The sequence below is a fragment of the Cynoglossus semilaevis genome, chromosome 12, assembly GCF_000523025.1.
Source record: "Cynoglossus semilaevis isolate Cse_v1.0 chromosome 12, Cse_v1.0, whole genome shotgun sequence".
NCBI lineage: Eukaryota > Metazoa > Chordata > Actinopteri > Pleuronectiformes > Cynoglossidae > Cynoglossus > Cynoglossus semilaevis.
Genome location: NC_024318.1, coordinates 12399405 through 12411541, shown reverse-complemented (window position 1 = coordinate 12411541; position 12137 = coordinate 12399405). Strand labels below are relative to the sequence as shown.

The 12137-nt window shown below is 39.3% G+C and overlaps 2 protein-coding genes across 2 annotated transcripts; one reads left to right on the top strand and one right to left on the bottom strand.

The window, feature by feature from the left end:
• The first annotated feature begins 291 nt into the window (after positions 1-291).
• Positions 292-2074, top strand: mrpl14 (mitochondrial ribosomal protein L14). Its single transcript, XM_008322235.3, has 3 exons — positions 292-450; positions 664-763; positions 1127-2074. Exons 2-3 carry the CDS (start codon positions 684-686, stop codon positions 1491-1493), a joined length of 447 nt encoding a protein of 148 aa, XP_008320457.1. The 5' UTR covers positions 292-450; positions 664-683; the 3' UTR covers positions 1494-2074.
• LOC103387546 (calpain-1 catalytic subunit-like) lies at positions 1901-8415 on the bottom strand. The gene is made up of 21 exons (XM_025060737.1): positions 8170-8415; positions 7514-7583; positions 7094-7212; positions 6874-7007; positions 6583-6751; positions 6415-6498; positions 6238-6323; positions 6064-6138; positions 5486-5646; positions 5224-5393; positions 5102-5113; positions 4800-5011; positions 4691-4730; positions 4526-4591; positions 4291-4348; positions 4045-4109; positions 3882-3950; positions 3709-3787; positions 3510-3623; positions 2963-3021; positions 1901-2880 (listed from the first exon to the last, which is right to left on the bottom strand). The coding sequence occupies exons 1-21, from the start codon at positions 8413-8415 to the stop codon at positions 2854-2856; spliced, it is 2115 nt and encodes a 704-aa protein (XP_024916505.1). The 3' UTR covers positions 1901-2853.
• Positions 8416-12137: the final 3722 nt, after the last annotated feature.

Genomic DNA, 12137 nt, shown 5'->3' with positions numbered 1-12137 from the left:
AAACTTCTCTAAGCTTCAATATGGACTAAAAATAGACACGGACCTAAACACCTAGACATTGAGACACTTAATCTAACCCATTTTCATTTTAAAACACCCAGCCGGATGTAAATTTCTATAATAAACCCAATACCATCATCATTTCACAACTACATATAAGGATGCTTTCTGTTTAATCATAAAAATACGTTCCACGCCTGTGTAGCTTCTATGCATTTAGTTTCTATTTCCGCGCAGTTGAATGACGTAGAGAAAAGTTTATTTTGCATATATAAACGACGATTTTGTTTTTTATTTATAAAAGATCATTAAAATATAATGGCATTCATTGTTTTCAGTAGATATTATTTATCGTGCTAATAAATATCACGCTGTTCTGCTAAAAACGATGCAAACGGACGCATGATGATGACATCACACCTTTGACATTGCATGGAGCGTGATAGAAAGGTAACGCTAGTAAGAGTATGTTTGCACTTTGGATGTGTGATAATTATTAATAAAGCGGTTGCTTAATTATTTTAATACATTGGTTTTGTACATTGGATACTGCCCGATCCTGTTATTAACAAGTCGCTATTTTATTTAATTATGATACAGACTATAGCATTAACAATCGCTTTAGCCTCGTAATTGCTAACTGTGTATCTGTTCTTCAATCAGCTCATACAGAATTCATAGTCATGGCTCTTGCATATCTGTCGAAGTCTCTCACCGGCCTCCATGTTGGCTCATCATCTCGACTCCGTGTCAGGGATTTTAGGTAAGAACCTTTTCTGTCAGTTTTGGAGCCAGACTTTTACCATAGAAACGACCTCACCGAAAACATTGTGGTCTGGGTAACTATTAGTGTCAAGTATTTTACTTCGATTTTATCATGAATATACTTGTATGTATTTAGCAATTTGTTAGTATTGTATTTTGAGTTTCTGGTGCATCGTGCAAACCTTTAAGTAGGAAGGGAATATACAAAACGTAATTCACATTCACAAGTGTATTAATACAATACTAATATTAAATATTATTCCATTTCAGACAGATGTTCTTCAAAAGTTACCATCAGCTCAGAATAATATAAAAATGTGTCTAATAAACTAAAGATGACATGTTGGTATATTTGTTACAGTGTCACTGCTGCTGCAGCAGCCATTCAGAAGATGACCAGGGTCCGTGTGGTTGACAACAGCTCTTTGGGAAACACAGCATATCATCGTCCTCCTAGAGTGATTCACGTCTACACCAAGACTGGTGTCGGGAAAGTGGGAGACAAAGTGCTGCTTGCCATCAAAGGACAGAAGAAGAAAGCCCTTATCGTTGGACATAAAATGCCTGGAGATCGTATGACTCCACGTTTTGATTCAAACAATGTTGTTCTGATCGAAGATAATGGAAACCCTACTGGGACAAGGATTAAGGTTCCTATACCCACACATCTTCGCAAACTGGAGGGAGATTATTCTAAAGTGTTGGCTATTGCTAGTTCTTTTGTTTGACTTTTTCTAAATTTTTCATAGATATTTTTAATTTTCTGTTTAAAATTGGCAGATAGGCAAATTGTCTGAAGCAGTCTGCTGTAGGTTTATGTATGTGTATGTGTAACATGTTTGACTTTTACCAAGTCTTCCTATGGTTACTGTAAACATAAGCTCTTTTCTTAATCCACGTGTTATTGGTGCAGTCTGTTTAGACAAATGTGGGTCAGGTTTAGGGTTGCAAAGGGCAGAAAATTCAGGTGAACTTTTGAAAACTTTAAACCTTGAAAGTTTGCGGGAAATGTTCTGCCTTATGCAACCTTAAGCTGACTCATTCAAGTTTCAGAAACATTACACTTGGAAATGCAATTTGGAAAATTGTTTTTGGTTTGGTTCAGGTTGGTTTACAAAAAGAAAGACCTTATATCACGAGTTAAATATTTATTCAAGGCACAACATACATTCACAACACAGGAAAAGAGTGGCACATTTTAACATCTGCTAACAATTTAGTATTGTGTATAAGGCATTAAGTGTTATTTCTGTAATGTTCTGGTCAGATCTCACTGATTCCTTCAAATAAAATTGTGCAAAAATAAAAAGCAAGGTCAGTATTTTTAAAAAAGAACACTGATTGATGATGTAGTAAAACAGGATAAACTCCCTCGTTAAAAACCATACAAATATAATGAATCGAGTCAGATTGGCTCTCTACTGCCACCTGCCGGTGCATCATTAAAAATATTAACCACTGCCAAGATTTGTCCGTACTGGATATCTGTTAGCAGGGTTACTTCAAATCTGCTAAAAAAACAACAAACAAACAAACAGAAGACGTTTGTTTTAATTTATAATAATAATTTGAACTTTTTGGATCCCATACTGGGAAAATTCTCGTATTAACAGCTGCTGCAAGAGGCTGCCCCTTGGAGGAGCAAAGTATGTGGTATTTATTTATGTAAGAATCTTTCTAAGCACTTTAGGAACAGATGACTCAAGAACAGCTGTCGTACCACAGTAGGTAAAACCAGATAAAATGATTCGGTCTGTAAAAAAAAAAGTAAAAATATCAAATAATCAGCTACAGTACACATCACAGCTACAGCTCATGCACACGTACATGCTGTGTTGAAAGGGATGATAGGGTTAACGTGGCACGCTGACTTCTTTATACCGTATTGGTTGCATAGTTTTTTAAAACTCTACCAGGAGATGCAGCTTAGTTGGGCTTTGGTGTTGTGTGATACAGCTTTTATGATTTCACTACTTAAGTCGCTGAGGTGGGACGTGTTAGAGAATCAGTTTGTCTAAGGCTCAGGGGGTCTTCTGGGCTCCTGGGTTAAAGGTACCTTTGTTTGGTATTCTCCTATAGGCAAAGGCTTCATCCACACATGGTCACATAAAGCCACTGTCAGGGAAAAAAATACATAAACAGAATTTAATGTTTTTTTTAATGAACTGAATCTTTCCTTTTTTTGTCCAAAACTCACCTGTGTAATGTTCATCTCAGCCACTCCTGATCCTTCTTTGTCAAACTCCCGGTAAGACCCTGTTAAAAAATCAAACCAATTCATGAACAGGACTGTACTTCAAAGTCTTAATGTAGTATCAAGAAAATCAAAATCAAAATACAGTTTAAGGTAAGCATGAAAATGCAAAAGAAATGTGATTGACGTCACTTTGGAAATCCACAGATTTCCAAAGGAGTGACAGATAAGAAATACAAATGTGTTGTTGTCAGAGGTCAAAGGAGAATGAAAAGACTGATTCAAGCACCTAGCATGGAAACAGTAGTTTAAAGATTAACCTGTGGCAATATCTGAGTAAACAAAAACATCTATGAGCAAACCACAGGTCCAAACATAGAGCAGATAAACTAAAGCAGCAGCAGACCAACACTGATAGTGGAGACACAGTAGTTAATGTGTGGGAATTTAAACCCAAGATTAGAAAACATTGTACTACATGAGGGCACCATGTTGTTGATCCCGATATAGACACTTTAATTCTCAACACATGTGCATTCACACTACTCACTGAACATGGCTTCAAGTTTGACCAAACAGCAGATGAAGTTGTCAAAGTCGATGATCTCGTTCTCTGCGTATCGAGCCACCAGGATCTGGTTCAGTCTGTTGTTCAGTTTAAAACCTACAAATGATCAAAACAACAAAGAGACGTTGTTTTCATCCAGGTCTGCGCATGGATACACAAATTATATGCAAAAGTACCGCACCTGCTGCCTCCACGGCAAGACGCATCTCGTATGAGCTCATGGCTCCTGATTTGTCCAAATCAAACTGTCTGAAAATGACCTTAAAGACAGAAACAACAGTGTAAAGACAGATCCAGAGCTGCGTGAACAACTCTGTGTAATGTTCTGACATCTTACTGAGAACATATTCTTACCAGCCAGTTCCGGATCTTGTTCCATAGGATCTGAAACTCCACGAGCCCCAGACGTGCACTTCCGTCTTTCTGGTGAACAACGTTGTCAAGGGATGAACCACAGAGAATTTAGCTGTTTTGTTTGGGAAAAAAATTGCTTATATTTCTTTACTCCACAGGATACGTCCATCAGATTGACCATGGTCCTACATGATTCCATACTGAAGCCATCAGTCTTTAGGTCTTTGTCTAAAAAAAAAAACCCAAAAAGAAAAAAAAAACACTCCTTTCAACTCAGATTACAACCATCAACCGCAAGAAAACAAATAGGTCTTCACTGTACAGTGAAATTTAGTACAACGATGGTAGATGTCATGCTAATGTGTTAACTTCTGATTCTCAATATTACTTGACTAAAAATAAAACTCACGCCGGGAAATGACTCTGTTAAGAATGGTCCTCAGCTCACGAACAGAAATCTCCAAGTCCTAGAAACACAGTGGGTAAAAAGAGAGAAGATGTGCATTTGAAGTTCAGGAAATGAGAGACTTTAGGGATTTCTTTTTGTCTTAATATCTTTAGAAATGATTAAAAGACCAATGAAAACAGCCATTAATATAAATATAACTAAAACCATTCTAGGATGAAGCAAACCCAGATCCTACCTCTCCTGCCAGCTGTGCAAACATAGACTTGAAGGAGTCGTCGATATCATCCTCAGTTATTTCCTCCTGTATGAAACCAAAAAAACTATTGATTTACAGCGTGTTTTTCAATGATAATGTAGGTGTTTTATTCCTATGTGGGTGACTGACTGTGTCACAACTTACATCTTCTCCTAGATCAGCAGAGATCTCATCGTCTAGTTCTCTGCAACGGACAAAAAATGTTATCATAAAAAAAAATTTAACCACTGTTTTGGTCATTGAAGTCTCTTACTCAGTTTCTGCCTGCTTCTCAGTGAAGACTCTCAGGACAAAGTCGGCCTCTTTGCTGGGCTCAAAGGTGGAGGGAACGATGATGTACTCTCCGGGCGGAAGACGCAGCCTGGTGCTGACTTCTCTCAGGTTAATGAAAGTCTCAGAGCGTGCGCACGATGAATGGCTCAAAAAGAAATTTTTCTTCAGGTGGACATTCTGGCAGCCTCTGTACTATGGGTGGTACAAGATAACAGATGTGTTGAAACGCATTTGTCTACTTGAGCTCAACACAAATACAGGGGCGTGTGCAGTACAGCCTACCTCGTCTGGAACCTGCAAAAATGAGAAAATAAAAATGTTTACACCAAGGGGGAAAAATCTCTTAAACTCTAAGGTAGTAAGTAATTGAGAACGTTAAGATTTTATTCCCTCATTATTCTTACCTCATAAAGAGCAAAACCAATGGTGTGCATGTCTTGCCCTTGACGCCGACTCTTGCGACGGTCTTTCTGCATCAGGGCCACTAAAAAGCTGCAGGCCACCTCGTCATCCTCTGGGTCGTCGTCCTCCTCCAGCAACGTGATCTTGTACTGAGGGTTGATCCAGAATGTATCTGCGTTTAACAATAAAAGTACAGTCACGTGAGACAGGTCATCAAATCGCCTCCTTCAAATCATCCTGTCTGGCTTTCCTGTGGAGACTCACTGGGATGGTTCCTGCAGCCTCCTGCGGTGCTGCCTCGTCTCCATGTTCCATGGTAGGTGGTGGTGTTCCAGTGGCTGAGACTGTCCTCACTCAGAACATCAGGAGTCAAGTTACAGATCTCTAATCGAGAAAACTGCCTTAAGAAATCGCTGAAGGACATCCTGGAAGATTGGAGTCAAATTTAGGTGAAACTTTTTTTTTTTTTACCTCAAAGTTTTTTTTTGTTTTTTTTTTACAAAAATGCATTCATTAGAGCTATAATGGTATGTGTATTCATATCAATGAACAAATATTCAGTAAATCATATTAAATTCTCAAATGTCTACGCCAATTTTTAAATTTTGGCAAAAATTTACCAAAATTAACTTGTTAACCAGGCCTGAGCCAATCATGCAGTGTTAGAAAGTGTTCTGTTTCAGTAAAAAGAAAAAGTAAAAACAGGTTTTGTTTTCAGTAAAAGTCCTTCATAAAAAAATAATTATAAATTGAAATTCCTGTGTCTGTGAAGGTTCACAATGAAGACAGACAGCTCAACACAGAAGACTATGTTGGATCACCTGGTCATCTGATCATCTTACCAGAACTCTCCATCCTCCATCTGAAGATGCAAGTCCTCTCTTTCAGAGGGGTCAATCTCATCCCATTCATGTGAACTGTATATGAGAAGACGATCGGTTTGAGTTGTCAAAGAAAAACACCGAAGAAAAAAGGACTTTGGACACAACCAAACCAAATTATTCGGTCACACTCACTTGTCGTTCCACGCACCAGTCCACTCCACCTGACCCCATGGGTTACGTACTCGGATTAGGCGAGTCATGTTGCCATGGTAATCAACCTGTGTAACAGCAGAGTGATGACAAGTTCACCACAATGACAGCGTTTCAGTCAGTGGTTTTAATGAGAGCAAATTAAATGTACACGCAGACCTCCTTCAGCCCAGTCAAGGAGTAGGCGTGGCCTTTCACCAGCTTCTTGAATGTGACAGCCTCCATGTCAAAAGCACTGGTGATCTATGGTGGGTAAAAAAGGAAATAATTCAACACACTTTTAATAGGATTGGTTTAATGTTGATCACACCCCGACGTCGCACTCACATCAATAGAGCAGCCTAGCAGAGAGCCCCGGTCCAGGGCTTTAGCAATGATTCTGTACAGATCTCTGGGAGGTTTGCTCAGCTCGTACATCTCTGACACTCCACCTGTGAAATCCTCAAAGCCTTCAGTGGTGCTTCCTCCCGACAGAGCCTCGTAGGAGCCATTTAGTCTAAAACCACAAAAAGAAAAAAAAAAAATCAAAAACGTCACTTTGACTATGAAACATCGCCTTCAACTGAACACACTTAAACTGAATAATTTAGCATTCTGGAATGGTGCATCTGATCTTACTTAGCATAAGCCTTTTCCAAAAGTGCACTCCAGAATTCATTGCCCTCTGCTGAATGGACAAACATGAGCTCCCCATCCTTGACAGGCAGCCTGTCATCAATCACAATGTCCACCCATTCACCAAACTGCCAGAACTGCAACACAGAGGAAAATTATTATGTATTTCTCCAAATTAACTTTGCCCCAAACCATGGAGGGGGGAAAGACTAGAGAGAAGAACCTGGAAGTGGAAAATTCCCGCATAGTCATCTTGGAATGACTGTCCATGTGGGACAACTCGATGAAGAATCTTCTCATTCAGGGTGAGAGACGCAATGGCAGCCAGGAGCCAGCAGTCGCCTGGAGGTGTCGTGAGATGGTCAATAGTTCATAGTGTTGTTTTAGTGCAAAGAATCCATTCATGACAAAAAATCGAGTAATAAAAATAGTCAGATTAAAAAAGTGTGCACAAGAAACCCACCAGAACTAATGCCAGTATCGATATTTGGCCTGATACTCTGTGTAAATATGTGCAGAATTCCTAATTTAATTATTATATTAATTATATTTTACAGTTTTAATTTTTTTATTGATGTTATCATTAGTTTAACTGATATATTGGCTAATGTTTTAACATTTAAAAAAAAAAACAAGGCCTTACCCAGTGCTCCCTGACAGATGTCTGTCCTGGTGGCACCGCCCACAATAAACTGAGGATCATCTGTCAGTTCCTACAAGGCAAATTAAATGCGTGAGTGAAGACAAACAAATCCATACAACTAGAGAGAGCACTCAGAGAGAACAAGCCTCATTAGTGGTCACTCATACTCCTACACATTCAGTGCAACTGTCTGTTTGGTGAGCAACAGATTTAAATAAAAAAATCTAATTCAGATTTGACTGTGGATTATCATGATCATCTTTCTTCAGATATAATATACCAAATACCATTAGAATCTGTTCTTTATAAGCAGGGACACCAGAGGCTCTGGTGGAGGTCATATTTGTTCAACTTGGTGTCAACTTTAAGGAGACACATTTTTCAACCCTAATGCTATTTTAGTATCTATGCCTTAGCTGCGTTGTTTTAATGAGTTAGTGTAAACACATGTCACAGCAGGGAGTGGACCCAGAGAAGCCATGAAATACCAACAGCTGCAGACTGTGGTCTGAGACCTTCCTGTTCATACTTGTCCCACTCTGTCTAGCTCTGTGTGTGTTGACAGTGTGAAACCTTAATGCGATTTAGAGTCACAGATGTTCCCTAGTGACCCACATGGTTATTGCTTCCTAATGTCCAGGTCTGGGTTTCCTCACCGTGGGCCTCATCCACTCCACGTCTCTGGTTTTGGAGGAATAGGGTGCAAGCTCTTTGAAGCCCAGAGACGGAGGCTCTGCTGGGAAACAGGGATCCTCGAACAGGCAGCCCGACTCCACACACTCCTGTTTCAGAGCCTCATAGTCCTGGTTGGCGAAGTGCACGGCCTGCTCCTTTGAGCCCACGCCCTCTGCCCGGAGCCTGCTGGCGTATATTGTTGCAGATATCCCTCCAGCTGGATCCATGGTGCTGCAAGATAAAAATAATGCGGGTGGGTGTATAGACATAGTACAGCTTATAAATAGTACTAACTTTAGTAGTGACACACTCTTGTGTGAGAGGTACAGTAAACTATGTGTCTATTTGGGTGAAGCTGTGGAACAATACTGACTAATGATCTTAATGTGTTTTTTCCTCATTACAACAAGAAGCCACAAAGGACTGAGGTTGGAATTCTTGAAATAGTGACATGTGAAATGTGGAAATCCTTGAGGGAATTTTATGTCCATAACTCCACATTACACAACAAGGAAGTTATAAGGTTATAAGGTTGACTATTACAGTTCACATTTCTATTTGTTATTATGTATTTTAGGCTAAGCAATATTGCGTGTAGCAGCCATGACAAGGTACTTCTGTATTTCTTTCAATGATAAATATGATCCTATTGGAAAAAAGGTCATTTTTCAAAGTCAGTATGAATACAGAAGTTTTGAAATATGCCCCATTGTTAAATGCCATGGTGCCGTTTTGAAGTTGGAACTAACTAGTTTTGAACCAACACAAACAAATGAGTCAATACTGTACTGTACAATCTGAGCCTGGGACATAACAGACAGACTGGTTTTATTTGGTACATCACCTGAGGCTTTGAGAAACTACAAAGTCTCCTCTTTAACATTTTTTGTCTGTTATTGAAATGTAATATAATGATAACTGATTCAAAGTACCCTATATTAGAAACCTGGTTCAGTTTACTCTGAAAAAAGAAAAGTATACTGTTTTAACCTATTGTTAACAACCTGACATTTTGGCCCCAGAGAGGACAATAACACCAATAGTAGTGAAACATGATGTTAAAAATATTACGTGTTTAACTGGGACAAAACACCAACATCACATTTAACACAGAAAATCCCAGGGATAACAGAGCCATTCAGTAACATGATACTGTAGCTGGACAGGTAGGCTGGGAGAAAGAATGGGACAGAAAAAAGAGAGGAAAGGTCAGTGGTGAATCTTTTGTTATATACACAAATACTGCAGGTACTGTACAGTACTTGGTCACAAGAGCCAACACTTTGGATTCTGGTTTTGACAGTGTTTTCCTGCAAATCAATTTGATTGGCTGCCAGTCAATGAAGCTTAATCAGGCCTTTGAGGACAAGCCAGAAAGAATGGATGATGCTGTGCAGACATTTGTGGATTTTTCTTCTCTATTTCTTTATGAACTGGTGTCAGGGAATTTTCTAGGGAAGACATGAAATAACTTAGATGGGGAGAACTGGTAGCAAATGTCACCAGAGCTGTCTGTTAAAGTCTGTTTAAGGTTTTAACTGAATGTGTGCTGAAACAAAATGGGACAAGGCCTTCCATGTGCCTCTGGTCTACTGGAAAGGAATCCTGATGAGAAGCGTTGACTAAACAGACCACACAGACTCACAGTTTGAATTTAAAACATGAACGGAGCTGCAGTACAGAGAAATCAGTGAGATGGAGATGAACGTGATTTGATGAAAATAAAAGAAGCTAATGTTAACTGATATTCACTATGTTTCAGAGAGAAACAAAACTGCAGGCTAAGGGCATTGTTTATAAGAGCACTCCCCCCACTCTGAGGCCCCCTGCACGTCTATAGAGTCTGCAGGAATGTCTCTGTGCTTTGACCAACAGTCACAGAGAGACTGCTGCTGCTGCTGATGCCTGCACCAGGCTAGAAGACAATATTTCCTTTTCACCCTGATGAACAAGGAAGTGCTGATCAGGGCAAAGCTGTAAAGATGACATCATTAATTGGACCTTAACCTGAACCAACACAACTGCACAGCCTGAGCTCAAATGAACTACAACTCAACACCCTGTACAGTACAAAATACATGTATAATACATGTGTGGCATGTTAATTCTTTGACTGATTAAAAGCTATACCAAAAGGCTTCACTTACATTCCCTACAAACTCAATGGACAACTAAAGTCATAGCTGATACAGCTTTCAGTAAAATTAAGATTAGTTTGACCTCTGTGCAAAAAATAAAAATAATAATAATAAACAAAATTGTTTTGCATATATCTCTTAAAGCTATCTCTTAAAGATTTAAAAATTAGTATTCATTTTTAAATCTTACATTTTTGAGCAGGACTCAAAATTTCCCCAATATAGAATGTGTAGTAATTGTTTGTAAACAAAATAAGCATGTAACTTCCCTTTCACCCCAGCAGGGGATGCTACGCTATGTCGAAAGACTAAAATAACTGTAAAACAAAACACGAAAAATATTTCGTGGTCAAAAATTCTGACCCAAGTAGTTTATCCCACTTTTGGGTCACCAACGAACACTGAAAAATCACTGCAATACGCAGAATAGGATCCGCCCACTTACGCTCGCATCAGTAAAACAAAGAAATAAGCAAACAAAACACACAATACCCTACAGTATTTCGGGGCCTACATAAAACTACTTTAGTCGGTTTTATCTCGCCGATTCGTCTAACCGCCCCTGTGTCTAATCGGTTATGCAGCCTAATAGTTCACAGCACCTGTTCACACACCGGTGGGAAATAAGCCCGTCTTTAATCTGTTACAGTCTAGTTTCATTAAACATTTTCAACAAGAACAAAATAACTACAGCTCTGTCACTAAAGGCTATTTTCGCAGGTGCATTCGATCTGCGGGTCTCGAAAGTCGCTGCCGCTGCAGCAATCTGTAAAACCGCACTGAAAGGCCTGCGCTGCCGGTGAAACCAGGCCGAGCACCGTTAACCTACAGCCGCTACAACTGTCAGCTGTTAAGGGGAGAAACGCAGAGACTCACCGGTGATACAGGAGGATCTCCGGCCTCAGTACAGACACAGAACTGTGAGATATGATCAGATGGGACACAGTGCAGGACCACCCCTCTATACTGGCACACACGCACAGGAAACACCCCCCCACCAGCCCCAACCGAAGGAGGTGGGGCCACTTAAACCCAGCAGCAGCAGCCACTTAGTGCCACTGGAGGTCCTCAGGATGACGAGCGTAGAACATGGAAGGATGTTCCAAAGTCTACAGAAGTTACATTAGAGTGGAAAAACAACAACAAAAATAGTGTTGTTATACTTGGAGCAAATAAGATGTAACATTACAAGAGTGATGAAATACCAGAGAAATATTAAGTAAAAACATAGATCCTAAATGAAATACAATGAAGAGGTAGAGAACCAAGTAGGTCGTTAGAATCAGATCAGGGCATTTATTTATTAATTTTGCTGCAACTTCTGGCTAAAACATGTAGCATCACTTTGTTTTTTTTACTAGAATTAATAAGTCCTTCTTGATAAAGTACAGTAGGTTAAGAGCGATAAAGGGAAGATACACAGACTACAAAATATAAGAGCGATAATAAAATAAAGGTTATGCAAATAAGAATAAAGAAAAGCTAATATGTGGATTAGTTATGTGTTGGACATATTGAAATCTAGTCCAGTCTGTGTCAGTGTCGGCAGACTAGCTACTGATGCTTGTTTTAGTCACAAAAACTGAAATACAGTAAAATGTATATTTTCAGATAGGCCTATTCCTTAAATAAACACTTAAGGTGGTGAAATCAGTGAAAAAATGAAAGTAGTCACAGTTGTGTTTACTTAAAAGGTCACCAACTGATTGATTAACATTTAAAAGCAAAGTAAATATTAGCAATCTGTAAATCCTTATCCTGGTCTAACTGACCTCTCTCCTATGAATCATACACTGGGTTGTGTTCTTAGT